Source organism: Mixophyes fleayi, chromosome 12 (genome assembly GCF_038048845.1).
Source record: "Mixophyes fleayi isolate aMixFle1 chromosome 12, aMixFle1.hap1, whole genome shotgun sequence".
Classification (NCBI taxonomy): Eukaryota; Metazoa; Chordata; class Amphibia; order Anura; family Limnodynastidae; genus Mixophyes; species Mixophyes fleayi.
In genome coordinates, this window is record NC_134413.1 from 61,022,302 (window position 1) to 61,044,322 (window position 22,021).

The following is a 22,021-nucleotide window of genomic DNA, read 5'->3' on the forward strand; positions in this document are numbered from 1 at the left end:
TCAGGTACATGCTACCCACAAAAACCCTTATTTTTCAAGGTTGCTATTGCATTATACTTAATTATGTAATACATAGGACCCAGGCCACTGCATGCTCCGTACAAAAAACAAATCAGACTATTCAGCTTTGCAAAAAGATACAGCTGACATTTAATGGCCAAAAAATGTCCTACAATGATAAAAATTCTACAGATCACTTTTATAAATGACTTTCATACATGTTGACCAATTATTATTTATTTCAAATATATAGTAATTGACTTTTACTAATGAATGTATAATAAATTCACCACATTCCTGTGACTACATTCTTTCTCTATGAGTTTCTTCGGTGATTGTACCAACATGTTTTAATCATTGTAAGTAGCTAATATTTATTTTTTAACTGTACCACCTACCAAATATTTAGTTTCATTTATGCTCAGTCTAATTGAATCAGTAAAATTTAAATGTACTTTAAGAAAAGGAAAAAAAAAACATTTATTTTCCATAACAGGTCTGTTACATTTCATTGTAGTACCGTTATTATGTGCTGAACACCAACTTACTCAGGTGGTATGTGGATGCCATTCTCCAAAAAGAAGTTTACAGTTTACAATGTATTGTACTTTGTATCTTTCTCTTGGAAAAGATGTTGGCCTGAGGTGCACCATTTACAGATGAAGGGGCAAGGACCTTAGGTGTGGTCTGTTCTTGAAAAAACTGCTCATCCATTATGTCTACAGAACTTAAATACACCAAACTAATAACATTTTTAATTAACATTTACATCATTGGTGAGGCTACACCTAGAATACTGGGCCATAAATAGAGATTGTGCAAAAAAGGTCTAAGACAGTGGTGGATTGTCTACATCACAAAATGTATGTAAAAAGACTTAAAGTACTCAATATATATAGATTAAAACATAATGCAAGCGAGAGAGCAATATGCTAGAAGCCAGATAGGTCTTAGGAGCTCTGCAAAATGTCTTCATATTTATACCTCCACAGATCTAAAGATCTACCAATGGCCAAAACTTTCAATAGGATGCCTTTTGCCTTATCCATGTGCCCTCAATATGGGAAAATACATTTATAACCGCACAAATACCATTAATAATTTTTTTTTTTACAATATTATATATTGAATACATATATAGACATGATGTCCCTTTACACTTAATAAGACATAAAGGAGGCAACAACATGTAATATTTTCAGAAAATTTGAATTGTTGAATAATAGATGGTGATTTAAAAGCAATGTTTTTATTTTTTAAGCAGGCCCATCTTAGTCTACAATACCATATGAAAATCAAACAGGAAAAGTATACAATCTCCATTATGCAGAGGAGTTTGCCTGTTAACAGAATCTATCCATCTATCTATCTATCTATCTATCTATCCCTTGGCAGGATGTATGTAACTGTTACGAGCTGCGGCGATCCGCGGCTCTCCTCTCCTGTTTGCATCCCGGCTACCATGGCAACAGCCAGGATGTCACTTCCGGCTTCCAGGTCGGGGCTATCACCATGGCAACGGACAGGAATCTATCTCTGACAGCACTGTGTAACGGCATCTGACACAGCCCTCACAGGTGCAGAATAGATTAATTTGGTAGTTTCAGCCCCAGGTGACTGATTAGATCTCCTCAATTCTGATTGGGCAGTTTATGTATTTAAGACAGGGAGGGCTTAGCCTCTGTCGGTTATAGCGTTCTCTACCTGTGTAGTTGCTGACCTGCTCATTGTCTCCTGACTTCTGATTGACTCCTCGTTATGACCCTTTCCTGGAATTGGACCTCGCCCTGTTGCCATCTTGGCCTTCCTAGATAGCGGTGCTGTGAGAATTTTTTTTGGATGTTTGCTTTGCCAAATCTCATGGGATTGCTTTAGTGGCAATCAACACTGCAATCATAGTATGTGACCTGGATGGAGGTCCTTTACCTGGGGCCAGAATTTCATAAGAGACTCCACCATTACAACTAACAGTAGGGACTCTTCATTCTGAAACCCTGTCTCTTTACCTCATTAATTGCCCTTCTGTTCCACTAATTCCCTGGCTTCATCTCCATAATTCAGTTATTGATTGGAGCCAAGGGGAGATTGTCCGCTGGAGTTCCCATTGCTCTCAAATTTGTCTGCACCTGCCTTATTGGTTACTGCAGCCCTTTTGTGAACAACTTCCTCTACATTATCGTGAATTTCAAGATGTGTTTTCCAAAAAGGCGGCTGACTCTCTACCTCCACACCGTGATTTTGATTGTATTATTGATTTGATAACTGGATCAAAATTGCCTAAAGGATGATAATATTCCCTTTCCGGTCCCGAAACCAAGGCAATGCAGGAATATGTGGAGGAGAATCTGCAGAAAGGTTTTATTAGACCTTCAAAATCCCCAGTGGGAGCTTGGTTTTTCTTTGTGTCTAAAAAGATGGTGGTCTGCCTCCTTGTATTGACTTTCAAGGATTAAAAAGATTACCATCAAAAATACCTATCCTCTCCCACTCATCTCCATGTTGTTCGATCAACTCAAGGGGGCTACTGTCTACACCAAGATCGATCTACCTGGAGCTTATAATCTCATCCGCATCAAGGGAGGCGATGAGTGGAAGACTGCATTCAACACCCAATCTGGCCATTATGAGTATTTTGTCATGCCTTTCGGCCTTTGTAATGCACCTGCTGTCTTCCAAGATCTAATCAACGAGGTTCTCTTTGAATTCCTAGGACAATTTGTTGTAGTGTACCTAGATGACATTCTGATTGATTCCAGGTCTCTGTCACAGCATTGTCTCCATGTTATACAGATCATTCTCAGACTTAGATTGCATCACCTCTTTGCCAAGCTAGAGAAATGTGAGTTTGAGGTTCAGAAGGTGTAATTTCTTCTATATGTAATTTCTCCCGATGGATTTTCCATGGATCCTAGCAAAGTTCAGGCCATTCTGGAGTGGGTGCATTCTACGAATCTAAAGGCCATCCAGAGGTTCTTGGGCTTTGCAAATTATTAACGGAGATTAATCCATGCCTTTTCTGAGTTGGTAACTCCTATTACGGCTCTCACTCGCAAAGGCATGGATTTCAGCAGTTGGCCACCAGAGGCAATCTCCTCATTTGAAGCCCTCAAAAGGGCATTCATCACTGCTCCAGTCCTAAGACATCCGAATCCAGATTTACTATTTATTCTAGAGGTAGATGCGTCTGAAATAGGTGCTGGTGCTATCCTGTCTCAGAAGGACCCCTGTGATCATAGATTGCATCCATGTGCTTTTTTTTCACACAAATTCTCTACCACTGAATTAAACTACGATGTAGGTAATTGAGAACTTCTGGCAATGAAATGGACATTTGAAGAATGGCATCACTGGCTGGAGGTAGCTGTTCACACAATCTCAATCTTTACCGATCACTAAAACCTCTTCTACATTGAAAATGCTAAGTGGTTAAATACTAGGCAAGCCCGGTGGGTATTATTTTTCACTCGCTTTAGGTTTGTCATTACCTATAGACCTGGATCCAAGAAAGTCAAGGCGGATGCTCTGTCTAGGAGTTTTGTTTCCCACCAATTACCTGCTGGTGAACCGCAGCCCATTATTTCTTCTTCCATTATCCATGCTGGTTTGACCTAAGACCTGGGCAATACGCTTCATCAAGTCCAGAAAAAAGCTCCTTAGGAGACACCTGCAAGTCGCCTTTTTGTTCCAGTTCATCTGCGAAGAGCAGTTCTTTCTGAGACCCACAAGAATAAGTCTGCCGGGCATCCAGGTATCTCTAAGACTAATGAGATTCTTTCATGCTCTCTGTGGTGGCCTTCTCTGTTCTCTGATGTTAGGAACTATGGGCCTGATTCATTAAGGATCTTAAATGAAGAGGATTCTTATTTCAGTCTCCTGGACAAAACCATGTTGCATTGCAAGGGGTGCAAATGAGTGTTCTGTTTTGCACATAAGTGAAATACTGCCTGTTTTTTCATGTAGCACACAAATACTTGATAGCTTATTTGTACACTGAAATTTAAAGTTGATATGTGTGTGCTACATGATAAAATCTTGACCACTGCTATGTTACCAATCCATGAGATGTGATGACATGAAGGTCCTTTATAAGGGTTTCAATCAGTGGGTGGGAGTTGGCCTGGAACAATTTATCTGGTTGGCAGTAGAATTGATATGTAGATTTTAGAGTGTGTTGTAGAGGTTGGAGGATGTTTAGTTTAGAGAGACTCCGTCTTGTTGGTGTTAATTTTAGTTAAAGTTTGATAGTTTTTGTGCGCTCCCCACACAAAGTGCACAAAAACGGGGGAGGGTCGTCTGATGATGAGTTATTTTTTTCTGAACTCCTGGATCGCTCGAGTCATTTGGTTTCTGTTCTCCTTCTTGTGGAATAAGTGGACTGGCAACCTCCAATGAAATTGTGAGACTATCGGAGTGCGGAGGTGCATCTCAAGTGTCACTGCTGCATGGTCTGACCAAGAGATCGGGACAGTGTCAGTGTCTGCAGAGCAGAGCAATTGTATGTTTGCGATCAACTAGTGCCATATCTATTCTTGAATGGAGACTGTGCAGGGCAGAATAGTGGACGAAGGTCCTAACTGAAGAGTAAAAGACCCACCACGAGTCGTATAGGTCATGCAGCCTCAGAGAGCAGTTAAGTCTATGTGACTTATTGAGTACATTCGTGTTAGGCGTGGTAGAAGAAGACCAAACAAGGGATGGATCTAGGACTGCATTGAGATCCCCATCCACTATAATTTTGTCTTTTTAAACTTGTTAGACTATAACGAATAAATCGGTAAAAAAGGCACTCTGTCCTGATATGGGGGATACACTGAGGCTAGCGTGAACTGTTCTTGGTAGATCGTATCAGTGATTATGATGTATCTTTCCTGGTCATCAGAGATGGTGGAGACTAGTGTGTCAACGTGACTGTGCTGTGAAGAAAGATAGCTGTGCCAATTGTATTACGATCCAAAGTCGAGTTTAAGATCTGTGGGAGCTGTTTTCCAGCGACACTGGGGTGGGAGTGTGCAAAGTAGGTTTCTTGTAGGAATACTATATAGACCTTGAGTCGTTTGAAGGTGTGGATCACCATGGTGCGTTTCTGGGGTTAATTCTAATTGTTAGCATTTAACAAGAGGATTTTAAGTGCCGAATATGGGGGTATGATTCGGGGATGTTTCTGAAACAGACATTTTTCGTCTGGTGCAGTTCTGCCTATTTTATGTCAGCCCCTAGTGCGGGAGGTGGAAGGCCAAGCCTTGCCAAATTTCTAGGCTGGCAGCATGGGTGGGTGTCCAATTGCTCTCTGTGCTGGCCCTGGAGGATCGTGGCACCATCCACTGAGGAGTGGAAATTCCTCCAGTGTGGTGGGTTTATGTAAGATAGAATCAGAGCTCCGTGGAAGTGCATTCTGTGCAAATGACATCCATTCCATGCCTCTGGAATACACAAAATGAAATCTTTCTTCATTAATAAATGGGAACAAGAATATGTTTTTAACTTAATTATTTTTTGCTTTTTTTATTAAAGGAAATGAACTAAAGATGCAGTAGAGGGTTATGTTAATTTTTTTTATTTTTTCTAGTACTTTGCCAAAATTAAATTAACACCTTTCTCTGCTGAACAACTTGTAAACTAACTGGCTTCTTTTAATACATCTATTTGGATTTTACCATTATTTAACAACAAGATAGAGCCCCTACAAATATCTGCTTTATTCTTAATTGTTATCATGTGTATCATTACTTCTTAAATGCTCAAATTAAATTATTGATTAATTTTTTAATTAATTACCAGTCATTACTCAGATTTGGAATCCAAAATCTTTCGTCTTTGAATAAAGTTCCTTCCCTTGTCTGTACGGATGGGGACTATGAATAGATATGTGCTAACTTCAATCACATATACAGTACAGTCTACATACATATGGCATAAATGGTATGAGAAAGTGATTGTTAAATGGCTAATCCCGTCATTCACGCACAACATGGGCAAACTACAATAATGTTTCTATTGCTTGAATGGTATTACATCTTGGGAGAACAGAAATGTGCCTTTTAGGACAAGAAAATCATCATCATCATCATAATCATCACCATTTATTTATATAGCGCCACTGATTCCGCAGCGCTGTACAGAGAACTCATTCAAATCAGTCCCTGCCCCATTGGAGCTTACAGTCTAAATTCCCTAATATTTACACACAGATAGACAGAGAGCGAGCGACTAGGGTCAATTTTGAAAACAGCCAATTAACCTACCAGTATGTTTTTGGGATGTGGGAGGAAACCGGAGCACCCGGAGGAAACCCACGCAAACACGGGGAGAACGTACAAACTCAACACAGATAAGGCCATGGTCGGGAATTGAACTCATGACCCCAGTGCTGTGAGGCAGAAGTGCTAACCACTTAGCCACCGTGGTCCATCTTTATCACTATTGAGAAATGTGATTTTGCTAAGCTGATGCCATCTTGTTGCCTTATAGCCATTTTGTTCTGTTATAGCTCAAATACAATTAGATGCACCTGTTTTGTAGGAGTAATTCAATATTTGCAAGGCTATGCTTATAACCTTGGACATAGCAGACAGGAGATAAGCTAGCCCCCCCTGTGGAGTTTTCCTGTCTGATAATGAGAGAATGTATTAACATCTGTGTGAAGGGAACATGAGTGTTTAAAACCTTTTGGGGAGTAGTTTTCTGTAATACGTGATTTTTGCTATATAGATAGGGACTTGTAACTAATACAGCAGAGTTTATTGTACACTCAAACCATGCAGTGTATTTAATTCTCTCCAGCTGATGAGCTCATAACTGATAAACTTACATTTACAGGTGAACAATCTGATTTAGATTTGACAGCATTGGAGGTTCCACCGAGACTGCTGACCTGAGCCAAGGACAGACAGATCTGGAGGTCGCCCTGGACACTGGACCCTGACTATAACCCAGGTGAGTAGTTTTCTACTCGTCAGGCTCCTCTGTTTAGAGTTATCTCATGTCCATCTAAGGCAGGGGTGTCCAACCTTTTAGCTTCCCTGGGCCAAACTGGAAGACGACGAGTTGGTTTGGGCCGCACATAAAATACACTAACACCAACGATAGCTGATCATCCAAAAAACCATAGAAAACATAGTTAACATATATATATGAGAAAAAAAGTGATATATATATATATATATATGTATATATCACTTTTTTTTCAAATCCCCCTATACTTACCTTTCAATCGCCCTGTTCAAAAAAATCCTCTCTAGTTATTATACTATAATCACTTTTTGTATTGTTTCGATGCAATATCAATAAAGTGCATTTAAGCCAGGCATTGTATATCAGGGTGCTCTGACCAGGCCTGCGGTACCTGACATATACACCACTGTGACCCCAAATTGTGACTTGTTTTGCTAATTGCACCACTATGTTAGTTAAAGGATAACAACTTATAATGGGCCAAAAAGAATAATATGCTCCAGGACCAGGTGACTTTTATTCACTGGTCAGCGTCCCTTGAAATAATAAAAAAAATCCCCCTTAACTTACCTTTTAATCGGCTTGTTCTCCTGTCCTCTTCTCTTCTTTTCTCCAATTCTCTGCTGCTGATTGTTCTTCTCATGCGGGTGACTCCTCTGTGCTGCACTCCGCAATGGATGTTGGGCATGATGACATCACACCCGATATTCACTGCGAGCGCTGCATGGAGGAGGAGACAAGGGAGGGAGCCGGAGTACCAGCTGACGTGACCGCATGACCGCAAGGTAAGTATTTTCTTTTCTTTTCTTTTTTTTGCAGGATTTTTTTTTCCATTAACAACGCTGCCCCCTTGCCACAACCAAAACTCCTGCTGGGCCACATTTACAGGCGTGCTGGGCCGCGGGTTGGACAAGTCTGGTCTAAGGTATCAGGCATGCAGATCTGTAAGTCTCAGAATTATACAGTTACTAACAATTTATTTATTGTAATTGTATTGGTAATTATATTTCTGAAAGATGAGTGAATTTTGAGTGCATGTGTGATACACCATCCCCAGAACTTTGTCAAGAAGTTTAGAAAGAGTTTTCAGACCTTCATCCCAGATACTGTCAGGCTATTCTGCACAGGGGCATCCAGTGTCTGGAGTCCAAAGAACTGGACATCCAGTGTCTGGAGTCCAAAGAACCGGACATCCAGTGTCTGGAGTCCAAAGAACCGGACATCCAGGGTCTGGAGTCCAAAGAACTGGACATCCAGTGTAGGGAGTCCAAAGAATCGGACATCCACCCCAATGTGCCCACAGAAACTAGACCAGAGTCTCTATTGGGACTCAAAAGTACTGTCAATATAGGGGAATATAGACAGAAAGCAGATAGATGACAGCAACCCCCCATAGAAATGATGTGCAGATTTCTAGGATGTGTGGGAAGTAGAAGGTCTGCAAGTAATTTATCAAGAAAGCGGGGATAGCCGAAGAAGGAATTGATATGTGTTAATGGAGAAACAAGGGTGTTGCAAGTGGTAATGTGACAAGAACAAAGGGGTATTGAGCCCAAACCCCAAGAGATAATTTGAGGTGGCAAAGGAAAGTTAAGAGATCTAGAAAGTCGCAAAATATGTAGATAGGCTAAATGTATCACATGCTAAATGATATAATGACTAAAACAATGAATCAAGTAGGTTGTGTACTAAAAATGTATGTTTGATGTTGCGCAGCTTAAAGAGGGAGATGTGCCCCTCCCTTATTCTGTGTAAAAGATTTCAGTGTGTTGAGATAAGAAGCACGCCGTTTTTTGTTATCTGACAATGTATGTAACATTGATAAAAAGGTTCTTCAATATTTCAAGAGAAAAAATATGTCCAGAGTGGTGATTGATAGTAGCATGTTGAAGCTAATGTGTATTTAGTTTAATGCTGGGATTTGTAGTTCCACAGCAGTAGGCTGGAAGATAGCAGTAAATTTTCTTTTTTCTGTATGTGAGTTTTATCTCCGTCTTACTACGTGTGAGGGAGATCTGTGTTGTCTGTCTTGACCGTTTTACAAGAGACATGTTTCAAGGTTGAAAATGTAATGCTTTTGAAGAGATGCAAAAGAAGTTTTAAAATCTGCCACAAGACCGTAAATAATGTACATTATCACTATTATTACTAGTGTCAGAACAAAGCTGGCTGGGGTCCAACAAGCCGTTTCTGTATTTGAACAAAGTAATTTTGTTTCTGAAGTTGAGAAAAATAGTTTTCTCTTTAATGAAGTTGAGAATTGTAGGAGTTAGATATTAAAAGCTATTTTTATCTGTGTTAAAATGGCGCTTATAAATGTTCTCAGAAATCAGGAGGGTTTGTTATGCCCATAAAGAAATGTTACGAGATAAATTGTCGTCTGTGAGCGAGAATTGTGAATATATATTTGTACTTTAAACATGGAAATCACAGAATCTGGAAATATGTGTGAATATTTGGTCACGGGAGATTTTGTTGAGAAAATGTTGAGTGATTTACAGACACAATGTGTGGTGTCTAACGAGAGTACTCTGATTTATGAGACAATGTCGCTTTTAAAATGGCTGAATGCTTATAAAGTTTTCCGGGGGCAGCTGGTGGTGAATGATTGTTTCTTCCTGAATTTCAATGGAGTCATTCAAGGAGGCTGTACTAAGTGAAGAAAGGAGTGGCTTTGAACGCTCGCCCAGGTCTCGTCACTTTGACATTCTCTGTTTGTGAGATTAGGGACTGCCCCTTTGAGGAAATCAGTTTTTCATTGCATGGAACGCATAGCGTCACAGTTAAGCTACAAAGAGAAACTTTTAAACAAGTGTCGTAATAGCAGCTGTTCAATGTGAATTAATAACAGTTACTGTAATTCCTAGTGAATAAATGTTAATCTCTATGCAAAATTTTTTCTTCACAGAGGCTCTCCAGCTGCAAAGCACCCTTTCAATCCAGATTGCATTGATCCAACTTCCAATGAATAGAAGTTTGCAATATGTTTTGGTCTACAGCCAGGATTTAAAGAACGTAGACTCTGCTGAGTAATGATTACCTTGTTTTGGAAAGAGATATTAGAGTTTATGGGCTATTCGCATAGCAAATGCATGAACTAGGTGGTTTTTCTGTAAGTCATAGAAAGTGAGAAGATGTTTTTAAAGAGAAAAGGAGAAACGGACTAACATAGTTGAATATGAAATAGTGTTTAGGTTTATTTTTGGTTGGTTTTTTTTTAACCAAATTTTATATCAGATGGTTTGAAAGAAAGTAATGCAATGTAATGTCAAATTATGGTAGATAACAAAGGTTTTTATTCTTTTATCCTCATAATAGTTTTGAGCCAATCAGTATTGTAAAGACATTCACTGCCCTTATTTCCTGTATAATCATCATATACTGTAAATACCTCTTTGTATCATGGATATGGTAATGCATTGATGGGAATTTAATGTTTGCACATAAATAAAAAAGCCTTAAGACTTTAAGAGCTATTATCTGTGCTCCTGCAATAGCACTTCTGGATGATAGCAAGCCATTTATACTCTCCTCTGAGCAGAGCCAAATGTTTAACTAATTTTAAGTTGAAGTAACTTCTGTGCCAGCACTGACTTTTCCAGATTATGACAAGCTTTTCCCATTATTTTGTTATAAAGTAAGTGCACATGCACAAGGAGTACTGACACAGATACATGGTCGCAAGCTATGGTCACTTGCATACTACTCTGCACAATTAGACCCAGTCATAGGAGCAATGGCTGCAGCGGCCATAGTGTTTGGAAAAAGTACAGATATTGTGCTAGGGCACCCAGTAACCCTAATGGTGCCACATGGGATCATGGACTTGCTCTTGGTGGGGGATGGGTTGTTCTATATATTCAGTTTTAGGCAATCCTATTCATATGTTCTGTTAGAAGGGTGTATGCGTATAAGTACCCATTAAAAGCAACAGCAAGAATGTGATCTCTGATAGGTAGTGTTAGGGCAAATAATGAATAAAAAGATGGGAAATGAGAAATGTGATTTTGCTAAGCTGACGCCATCTTGTTGCCTTATAGCCATTTTGTTCTGTTATAGCTCAAATACAATTAGATGCACCTGTTTTGTAGGAGTAATTCAATATTTGCAAGGCTATGCTTATAACCTTGGACATACCAGACAGGAGATAAGCTAGCCCCCCCTGTGGAGTTTTCCTGTCTGATAATGAGAGAATGTATTAACATCTGTGTGAATGGAACATGAGTGGTTAAAACCTTTTGGGGAGTAGTTTTCTGTAATACGTGATTTTTGTAACTAATAAAGCAGAGTTTATTATACACTCAAACCATGCAGTGTATTTAATTCTCTCCAGCTGATGAGCTCATAACTGATAAACTGACACTTACAGGTGAACAATCTGATTTAGATTTGACACTATCTCCATGCGCACCCGGAAACCATCCTGTACTCTAATCCTATACTTACTTTTACTTAAAGGCATTTTCTAGATATACATTTATTATTTTCTGCTGATATTACTTTACCTCCGTATGGGAACTTCACTGCTGCCATCTCATTGATTGTGTTTGCTCTGCTGATGTTGTTTTTGCCATAATTTGGTTAGACATCATTTAAAATGGTGGCAATGGTTAAGCCGATGTTTTTAATATCGACACTGAGTATAAAGACATATATAATCCAATTGCCATAAAAGCGACCTGCTTGATATGCTGACTTACATTAATAGAGACACAGAACATATCCGAAAACACTAACTTGCAGACTGCTATTAATTCCAAACTCCCTGCATGCTGGAACTTCCGTTTTACAACACAAAACAGAGAGACATTCAGCTTTGTGAATTTAAAGCGACAAGCTTAACCCTAACCCTTAAAATAAACTGTCAAGTTGTGGGGTCCTGCCTTTGCTGACACGCGTTTCACTGGATGAGTGGCTTTATCAATGCAAACCCAATATTTTAGAGAGCAGGATATTTCTATCCTCTGCATACAATCATCATCCTCAGCTATTTATATAGTGCCACTAATTCCGCAGCACTCTACAGAGGACTCACATCTGTCCCTGCACCATTGTAGCTTACAGTTTAAATTCCCTATCACACACTCCTTTAGACAGAGAATATGGTACAATTTTTGATAGCAGCCAATTAACTACTAATATGTTTTTGGAGTGTGGGGGGAAACTGGAGCACCTGGAGGAAACTCATGCAAACACTGGAAGAACATACAATCTCCACACAAATAAGGCCATGGTCATCAATCAAACTCATGACCCCAGGGCTGTGATGCAGAAGTGCTAACCACTAAGCCACCATGCTGCCCATAACATGTTCCCACGTTGTTGTGACAAGCTATAAATAACAAAACAAGGGGGGATTTTTACAACCATACATGTAGGATATACACTTGGGCTGTGAACCGAATGATCGCTCCCAAGCTGTGGTGGAGACCTGATAGTGACAGAGAAGAGGAATCTGACAACTGGAAATATATCAAGTTTCCCAACACGGTGTAAATTGCCAGTGATAGGAAAAGGACATTTAATAATTATGTATGCAAGTCTAATAGAATAAATATACATTGTGTACTATGGTGCACAAACAATGGCAGATACTTTAAAGTATATGTAAAATCACTAACAAACTAAAGGTCACAGTCACAAGCTAACTAATATTCAATCTCTGAATTTCAACACACATACAATACTCAGCCACATATTCTAATTTCATAATCACCATCATCATCACCATTTATTTATATAGCGCCACTGATTCGGCAGCGCTGTATAATCTTCACTAAACCACCACTAAGGTAACTAAACAAACACTACAAAATTACATTATTGTTTATACTGAGAATTCAGGACCAATCATGCACTAATAGCACAGACACCACAAATTACTCAATTTGTTCACCAGCACTAATCAAACACAAACGATTTAAATGCTATTTTAAAGTAAAATACTAACACATACTCTGACTTATGAATGGATGGTTGGCTCCCTGCTACTGAGGAAGTCGGCAACACCAGGGAAAGGCAAGCTTACGATCAATCATACAACACGCTCCCCACAGCTATGTGAAGCGCATAGTGATAGAAGAGGGGAAGCGTATACTGGAATCAGATAATATATCTGATAACAACAATAATAATAGAGGTTGATTAGTTTTTTAACACTAATATATATATATGAAAATGTAAAATATACTTTTGCCACCTAAGGAAGAGAATTTTATGGTCATATACATTTTAGATTACAGAATCGTTTCTCTCATTCGTCCCCAATTTCAACAGGGTGTAATTGAATGAATAGGAACTATACGATTAGAAATAGGATTTTCACTTAGATATAAAAAATTTGATAGAATGATTGTGATGATTTAAAATCTTTCCTTTCAAATAGAAGATTCTTAGGGCCTGATTCAATTGGCCCAGTTATTCGTCAAAAATAATGCGATCTGCGCACTATTACCGTTAGTACAGTAATAGTGCACAGTAATACCGATAGCCGTGTGAGCCACGAGCAAAAATATGCATTACAATTACCATAGTTATGGTAATACTATGCGGGCCACGTTATTCTAGGAATAACGTGGCCCATTTGCATCCCCCCTTATAACGTATGAAAAAGCCGTGAAGGCAATAATCTATGTTTTCTACAAATGTCTTCTGATACACTCATATATATATATATATATATATATATATATATATATATATATATATGGAAACACAAATCCCTAGAAACCATTCCAACCTCACTCATTTTCATACCTGAATATTTTGAGAACATACAACCTCAATTAACATAGGAGCGAATTTGAGTGCGCCCAGCAATTGTAATTCACATTTTGATTGTTTCACATGCATTTTTTCTGTTTTGTATTTCTGTTTTATATTTAATCATTTTTAAGGAACAATAAGAGTTAAGTTTTAAACACAACAGACATATATAAAAAAAAAAATAAAAAAAAAATTAGGGGGCGTGGTTTGGCAGCCTTACTGAGTGGTTGTCTGCTTGCCTGGCTCTCCACCAAACATCGCAACTTTGCAGCCCTCGTTTATGCATCAGATTGCAACCATCATTGGGGCCATACTCCCCTCTACATTTGGATACCAGTCTAACCCCTCTAGCTGCTATGCAACTCCTGAACGGCACTGGGGCCTATCTCTACAAAGAAGCCCTGCCTAGCATGGCTCACGCCTCCACCTTACCACTCGTGGCTAGAAACGGGTTAAAACGGACCGTGGCTCTGATCCCCCGACGGTCTGTCTATTCCAGCTACCTGACCGGGGCTTCAAAGGTCCACCATCCTCGTCGCCGGAAAAAACGGAATTGTCGGCGTGCCAAGTCACCCGAACTTCCAGTTGGCTGCGGAGGGGCTCATGTCCCTGAAGTTCAGGTTCTATTGGGTTGGACGCTGGAGCAAACCAGTGCTCCTGTAGCTTGTCACAGGAACTCATCAACTACGTGGTCTGCAGTAAGTGATTACTGTCCCACATAACATCAGCTCCTATCAGAGTTGTGAGTTCATTTCAGCCCTGCGCTCATAATATATATTTGGGATGTCACCCACAGCAGCATAGAGCATAGTACTAGATTGCCACTTAATGTCGCAAGTAAGGATCTTTGATTGAGTTTCTGTTTAATCTCCTGGATAACGGAATTCTTCACCATACTAAGATCACACTTAGGGGGAGTCATGGACCCTGATCGGGGGTGACTCAGGAGTGTTACTGGACTCAGGAGCAGGCTGCCATCCAAGACTGCTAAGGCACTGTACGCGGTCTACAGAGACTACGGTCTAGAGTCCAATATTATATGTGCAAAACGCTCCCCATCCCCACTACTGGAGAGTAGCTGATTATTATCTGTGGCCCATTTTTTCCATGCTCTGACATAGCCGCCTGCGTTGAAGTCTTTGGCCACTATGTGAATTTTACTATGCTGCCCGATACTGAGTAAGACCCCTTTCACCTAAGCTGAGATCAGTGTGCAGTCTTCGCCTTAACCCTGTTTTTTTCTCACCTTATCCTGCCCTCCTTGCTTCTCCCAACTACCGAGCCTATTGGTTAGTCCCATGTCTATCAAATCAAAGATAGTGGCTACGGGAACATCAGCAAATTTCTTCGGATCAAAAGCTAAACCCTCCTCTCCTCAATCTAATCGCCAGGGACAACGGGCTCCTCGTCTTCTGAAGTTGAGCTTGACCCTCAGATTCAAGCGGTAATGAGTAGCCTCCTGGAGAGTGTAAAGATAACCTTCTATCAGGAACTGACAAAAGTAATCAGTGAGTTCAAAACAGAGTTGAACGCGCTGGGCAATAGGACGGACACCCTGGAATCAAAAACTGATGACATCTGCTGCTCCAACTCTGTTATTGACAAGGAACTCACTTGTCTCCGTGACGAAGTTGAAACTTTGAAGGAAAGACAAGAGGACCCTGAAAATCGTTCCCACTATAATAATATCCACATCAGAAATGTGTCTGAGGAAGTAGGCGCTACGGATCTCCAAGCATTTCTCAAGGCCCTCTTCACTCATCTTCTTCCGATATCTCTTAAGCTGACTGTCTCATGGACTGTGCCGACCGTGCCCTGAGAGCTAAGCTTACCAATGGACAACCCCCTTGTGACATCATCATCCGTTTATATTATTTTCGAACCAGAGACCGCATCCTCACCTCCACCAGAGACCAACCTGTGGTCCCTTTTCAGGACATGGACATTCAAATATTTCAGGACTTAGTTCCTACTACGATACAAAAAAGAAGGGACCTTCAGCCAATTACCAAGAACCTCCACCAGCACAACATCTGTTTCCCATTCCAGCTCCAAGTCTCTGCTGCCAATTCCTCTCACTTTGGTAAAACACTGGATCAAGGTCAGAGCCTTCTGGCCAAGCGGGGCATCCTTCCCGTGGAGTCAGCTCCGGACACTACGCCTCCTCAGGCCCAGCACTCGGTGCCTTGCCTGTCTGAAATGCAGATCCAACCTGATATGACTATTCTATTGCAAGTCTCTCTCCTTAACTCCCTTCTTACCTGCTAATCTTAGGTTTCTTTAGCTTCTTCAAAGCTTCTAGTCTATTACTCAGCTCGGTATTTTATGAAAAATGCTCACTCGTTTATCAGATTTGTTTACTTTTCAATCCTTTATTATCTCCAGCCTACTCATAACCATTGGTTCTATTTGAAGTTTTATAGTTTTGTTCACATTATATTGTTCTTTGAACTGTTGGCCTGGAGAGCTAATGTTCCTTCCCCCTCCCCTTTATCCTTCACTCTCTCTCCCCCCCCTATCTCCCTGGGTGTTAAGTACCTTCAAGTTTAACTTAAATATTCACCTATTTTAACACGTTGTTTTATTACTGGGTACGATTGTGGTCCACAGGCCACTCTATAATATTTTGTAATGGTTTTGCTGATGCTCTATGGTCTAAACCGTAATAGTCTTGCCTCTCCACCTTGACCCCTAACGGGCTGGGGCAAGGTAGGACTTCATCCTAGTTCTTTTCAGCCGTGGCACTCGCGGGTAGTTAGATTTCTCAATCACCTAACCTCCTCAGCGACTTTCCCTCAATTCTCTGACATCCAATCACGTTTTCATATTGCCTCAAGCCACTTTTATCAGTTTTTACAGTTACATCATTTCCATAGTGCTGTCAAATTCCTCTTCTCATCCTGCTCTCGCACTACCTTCGAATCCCTCTGCTTACGTCAATCTTCAACAAAAGGTCTCATTTCCACTGTTTATTACGAGCTTGCTTTTTCCACCTTGAACATTAGAGGCTCCCATGAGTTAGCCTGGGAGTGGGACCTTGGTGAATTATTATTAGATGAGGAATGGTCTGAGGTATGCGAGAATGTTACCTCCAGTTCTATCTGTGTTAGAATTAAAGAGATCTATAAGGTGCTATACCGGTGGTACTACGTGCCCTCACGTATCAGTAGAATGCACCCTGACTCGTCTGATCGGTGTTGGCGGGGGTGCTCCCAAGAGGGCACTTTCCTCCAAATATGGTGGACGTGCCCAAAGCTGTCAAGATTCTGGATTGAGATCAAAAGTTTGATTCACTCAATTCTTCAGGTGGACATTCCCCTGGTGCCTAATTTTTTTTTCTTTCTGTGGGAGCTCCCTCGGCTTCCCGGCATCAGAATAATTTAATTAGGTACATTCTATCGGCAGCTTCATGCCAAATAGCGGCAGTTTGGAATCCCCTCCTTCGTTGCAGTCCATAATCAACAGAGTTTGGCAGACCCAACGGATGGAATATATGACCAGTATTATTCTCAACTCCTCGAGAACCTTCACCAAGAACTGGGATCCGTGGCTATGCTTTTTTCAGGCGTGCCCACCCTTTGCATAACTCAGTATTACTTTCTTCCCTCTTAAAGCTTTCCTTCACAATGGATATAATCACTTCTCACATTCCCCTTTCTTCTTTCTCTCACCTTTTCCCACTCCTTTTTTCTCTCCTCCCTCTTTCTTCTTCATCTCCTCTTTCTGTATGAAAAATCTGGGTCACTCACTTTCTTTATACTTTAATATGTGGTTGACTTGTTGATTTCCCGGCTCTGCGCTGGTCGTAGTACCTGGGTGATTTCTCTGTCTTCTTTATTTTGTGTGCTCACACTGTTAACAGTAATTTTTTTGCTAATTGTGACTGTGCAAAAATAAAACTTTAAAAAATTAACGAATAAAAAAAAAAAATGGAGAATTCAGCGCACTACTTTGATAAACTTCTTACTTTCTCTATCATTCTGTTTAGTTGTTGCCACCCGTGTCCACAAAAATTAGTTATAGCTAGAAAAATTGGAATAACGCTCAATAATTGGTGCAACAGAGAAACCTCTTTTTTTCATACCCATTCCTCCTCCTTTGTCTTCTGGTTTTATTATTTTTTCACCCACCCTGTCTATTTTAAGGCATTTAAATGAGTTGAATTGTTCTGTGGTTGGATTAGAGTGCAATTGACTGTCTTTCTGCTATAAATGGATTTTAAATGTTGTCTGTTGAGCATTTCAATCAGTCCTACTACACTACTGTTCATCAATGGCTTTATATGTGTGGGACTAGAAATTTGATTGAGGTTTAAGTGTGGTGCATTTGTATTGTGCCTCTGCTTGTATTTAACTGTTTACAGTTTTCCTAGGGCTGTTTATGTGAAGTATATTTTCAGTGTTAGCTTTCTACAGAATTTACTTGTATCAATGTTAGCATATAAGCTTGACCTATATAGGTAGTTGCAAAGCTATGTTCCTTTTTATGCATGCTTAATTGTTGAGCATTAAGGGACCTACTGCTGAGGTTGAAAATGCCTATTTTGTTGTTTTGATTTAAATGAATAATGGATTTGTACTATAGGCAAAATCCATTGCATTCTCTGATTTTATTTTTTGTTTCAGTGAAAGAGTTAGGTGTATAGGTTCTATTCTGTCTGTTATTGGTGTGCTCTTTCTAAAAAAAAGTAGTGGTGATTAAATATTTATGAGCAATGTGTTTTGCTGTCAGCATGTGTGGATAGGTCGAGATAAGCATGATCTGTTTGTTTCAGTGAGTATTTAGATGTGTTGTCTGTTGCTAAAATCAATATAGGATATTATGCTATGATTAATCATACTTGCCAACTCTCCCGGAATGTCCGGGAGACTCCCGAAATTCGGTTCAGTCTCCCGGGCTCGTTGGCATTTCTCCCGCATCCTGGATTTTACCGAGAATCGCGTCAAATGACGCGATTCTCGGTGATTGACGCCATTTTGGAGGACGGGAGGGGGCGGGGCGAGGCCAATCGCGTCATTTTGGCCCCGTCCCCGCGATGTAAATTATGTTTTCGCGGGGGGCGGGACTAAAATGACACGTTTGGCCTTGTCCCGCCCCCTCCCGCCCTCCAGTCACGCCCCCTCTCCCGGAAACTTGTTTCCGAGAGTTGGCAAGTATGTGATTAATAGATGATGTTATGAGAGTAATTGGTCCAGGCAATTTATCAGATTGCAATTTATGATGAAGTTTCTCCCCCCTATTAGGCAAATTTTATAACTCGTGCATGGGGGTTTTGTTTTGTCTTCCTTTGGTTCACTCCAATTGCAATTTATGAAGGGTGTACATGATGGACTGTTATATTTTTTCATCCTTATCAACTATATACCAGTATACCAAGGTAATAATGCTAATAATGACAGGGGGAAAAACAGGCTTTTAGCAACACTAATGCCTTTATTGTGCAGCATGGTGGCTTAGTGGTTAGCATGGTGGCTTCTGCCTCACAGCACATGAGTTCAATTCCTGACCATGGCCTTATCTGTTTGGAGTTTGCATATTCTCCCCGTGTTGGCGTGGGTTTCCTTCGGGTTCTTCAGTTTAATCCCACACTGCAAAAACATACTAGTAGGTCAATTGGCTGCTTTTAAATTGACCTTTGTCTTTCTCGGTGCATATGTGTATATGTTAGGGAATTTAGACTGTAAGCTCCAAAGGGATCGAGTACAGCTGCTGAATTAGTGGCACTATATAAATAGCTGATGATGATGATCTGTCACATAAATTAAATCAATGTGGTCAACGTATACAACTTGTTATTTTTTGTATGCAAGTCTTAATTGTAAATTCTTTGCACATTTCTTCATCGATTTCTTCATATCTTTGTTCCTCAGTGTATATATAAATGGGTTTAATGCTGGAGTTATGACAGTAAACAGAACGGCAGCAGCACGATCTTCATCTAAAGAATCTTGTGAGTAGGTAAAAATAGCTGTTCCATATAGGAGAAAGACAACTGTAAGATGAGCACTACATGTGGAGAATGCACGTTTTCGGCCTTCTGCTGTCTGTATCTTTAGGAGATATTTACTGATGAACATGTATGAAAGAAGAGTTAATAGTAAAGTTGATGTGGCTATTGTTCCAGCAAATCTTATAAGAAGTTTTAAATTCAGAGAAGTGTCAGTACAAGCCAACTTTAGCACTGGTTTAATATCACAGAAAAAATGCTTCACCAAGTTTGGCCCACAAAACGGAAGCTTTGCAGTCATCACTGTTTGTAACAGAGAGTGGAAATAACCAGCCATCCATGAACTTAATGCCAAATATCGACAAACTCTAGTATTCATAATGATGGAATAACGCAAAGGATTGCCTATGGCCACATATCTGTCATATGACATTGCTGTTAGGAGCATAACTTCTGTGCTACCCAGGAAATGGAGGAAATGTATTTGTGAGATACAGCCAACAAAAGAAATGGTCTTTTTTGGGGTCATGAAATCAATGAGCATCTTTGGAACAGTCACAGATGAAAAGCAGATGTCAAGACATGACAAATTCCACAGAAAGAAATACATTGGGGTGTGTAGGTTGGAATCCATAATGGTAATGACCATGATAGAGAAATTACCTAACACATTTATTATATAAAGCATAGAGAAAAACACAAACAAGGTCACTTGGAGCTTGACGAGATCTGTTAAGCCCAGCAAGACAAAGTCAGTGACACGTGTGTAATTTTCCAAGCCCATTACATTCCTGGGATGCAGTGAAAAAACAATCAAAGGAAAATACATTATTATTTCTCAAAGGATTTGTTTTCATGTTGACAAAAGTATGTTACGCTGTTAAAGGCAGGGTTACGCCAAGTCTAGCAAAGTAATAGGCATTGTGGTGGTGACGGGCTGAGGACCATACTTACCAAGGTTGGTGCCACTTACTTACCTGCTTTTCTTTATGTCCTAGAACTGCAATGTAATTAAATCCAATGGGGTTCACTACTTCAGCTGCAGTTAGACGGATATTCATATAATCTAGTAAAATGAGAAAATGAGGCAGATGTCTCTGGCACCATGTTATGCAGTCAACAAACTATGTACAATTCATTTAAAATAATTGAAAGAATTTTGCATAAATATAATTCTTTAATGCTCATTTGTCACTTGCACAGTTATGGCAAATTGAGTAAGGAAAGAGAAGTAAAAATCTGGTCATTAGTTAATTTGCTGGACACTAGTTGACTTGTAAAATATTATTAGATTTTAATTTCGGTGACACATCTGTTATGAGCGTTTTGTCGCTATCCAATAACGATTGTCGAATCTCAATTTGTGTTTCCAACGCACATATATTTATTCCCAAAAGGTAGCAGAATAATTCAAGCGAAATAATAGTAAGTACAGCCGCTACTTATCGCAGGTGCTCTGGATCCAGTGTACAGTCATTCAGTCTTGAAGTCTGTGGTCTAGGTGACTGAACACTACATGAGAGCTACTGCTTATATGCAAACAGAGATACAGTGAAACAATGCAGGTGGTATAGCTTGCTTCTATTGGTCGAGGCATCAGGAGGGTCCAGGGGGTTACACATCATAGGCTAATTCAATCTAAGGAATCCAAAGGTGGGGGTCTCTCCAGGGGATGAGCTCTGTTCTTCCCGCCGACAAACTGCTCTGTTCTTCCCGCCACACTGCTCTGTTCTTCCCGCCACACTCCTCTGTTCTTCCTGCCACACTCCAATTACAATCAGTCCATTTGCATTTGACAGTTAATAATCATATTAAAGGTTTATTCCCTGACATTAATAACTAAAGTATGCAATGTGTGATCACTTCGCTGAATGCCCCAAACAGTTGCTGATGTAAAGGGGATTACTATGATATTAGACATGACACATTTCTTTTAACCTGAACCATATGCATCACTAATATGCATATAACTTATAATATTACACATAAACACTACTATATTTCGACATAAATAACTATGTGTTGCAACTACGATTAATGTGTACTATTTACAAATGTGTGTTGGTGCGAATGTATACTAAAGTGTAAAAACTGTTATTGCCACGTGTTGCGGCTGGATACGCCCTTCCACGCCATAGAATGCTCTACGCATAATTTCAGACAAGGACAATCAAGTTTGCTCGATATCAATTGAAATGACTTTAGCCAATTTGCTGACTTCAACAGCTCCACCCTTTGATAGTGTTATGAACTATCACCTAATAACCGTCTCAAGTTCAGGATTATACAACACCTCTTCACAGACCATGATCTCGGTATCTCTCACCTCCCTTTCAGTCTCGTTCTCAGTGTTTCTCC

At 40.0% G+C, this 22,021-nt stretch overlaps 2 protein-coding genes across 2 annotated transcripts in view; one reads left to right on the forward strand and one right to left on the reverse strand.

Annotated features, from left to right (window-relative positions):
- Positions 1-22,021, forward strand: part of LOC142108182 (C-reactive protein-like) — a 172,763-nt gene that overhangs the window by 19,961 nt on the left and 130,781 nt on the right. The window lies entirely within an intron of this gene.
- Positions 19,509-20,447, reverse strand: LOC142108285 (olfactory receptor 12D1-like). Its single transcript, XM_075191925.1, has one exon. The coding sequence runs from the start codon at positions 20,445-20,447 to the stop codon at positions 19,509-19,511; it is 939 nt and encodes a 312-aa protein (XP_075048026.1).

Coding starts and splice junctions, on each gene's coding strand:
- LOC142108285 (XM_075191925.1), bottom strand. CDS start 20,447: ATGGGCTTGGAAAATTACACACGTGTCACTGACTTTGTCTTGCTGGGC.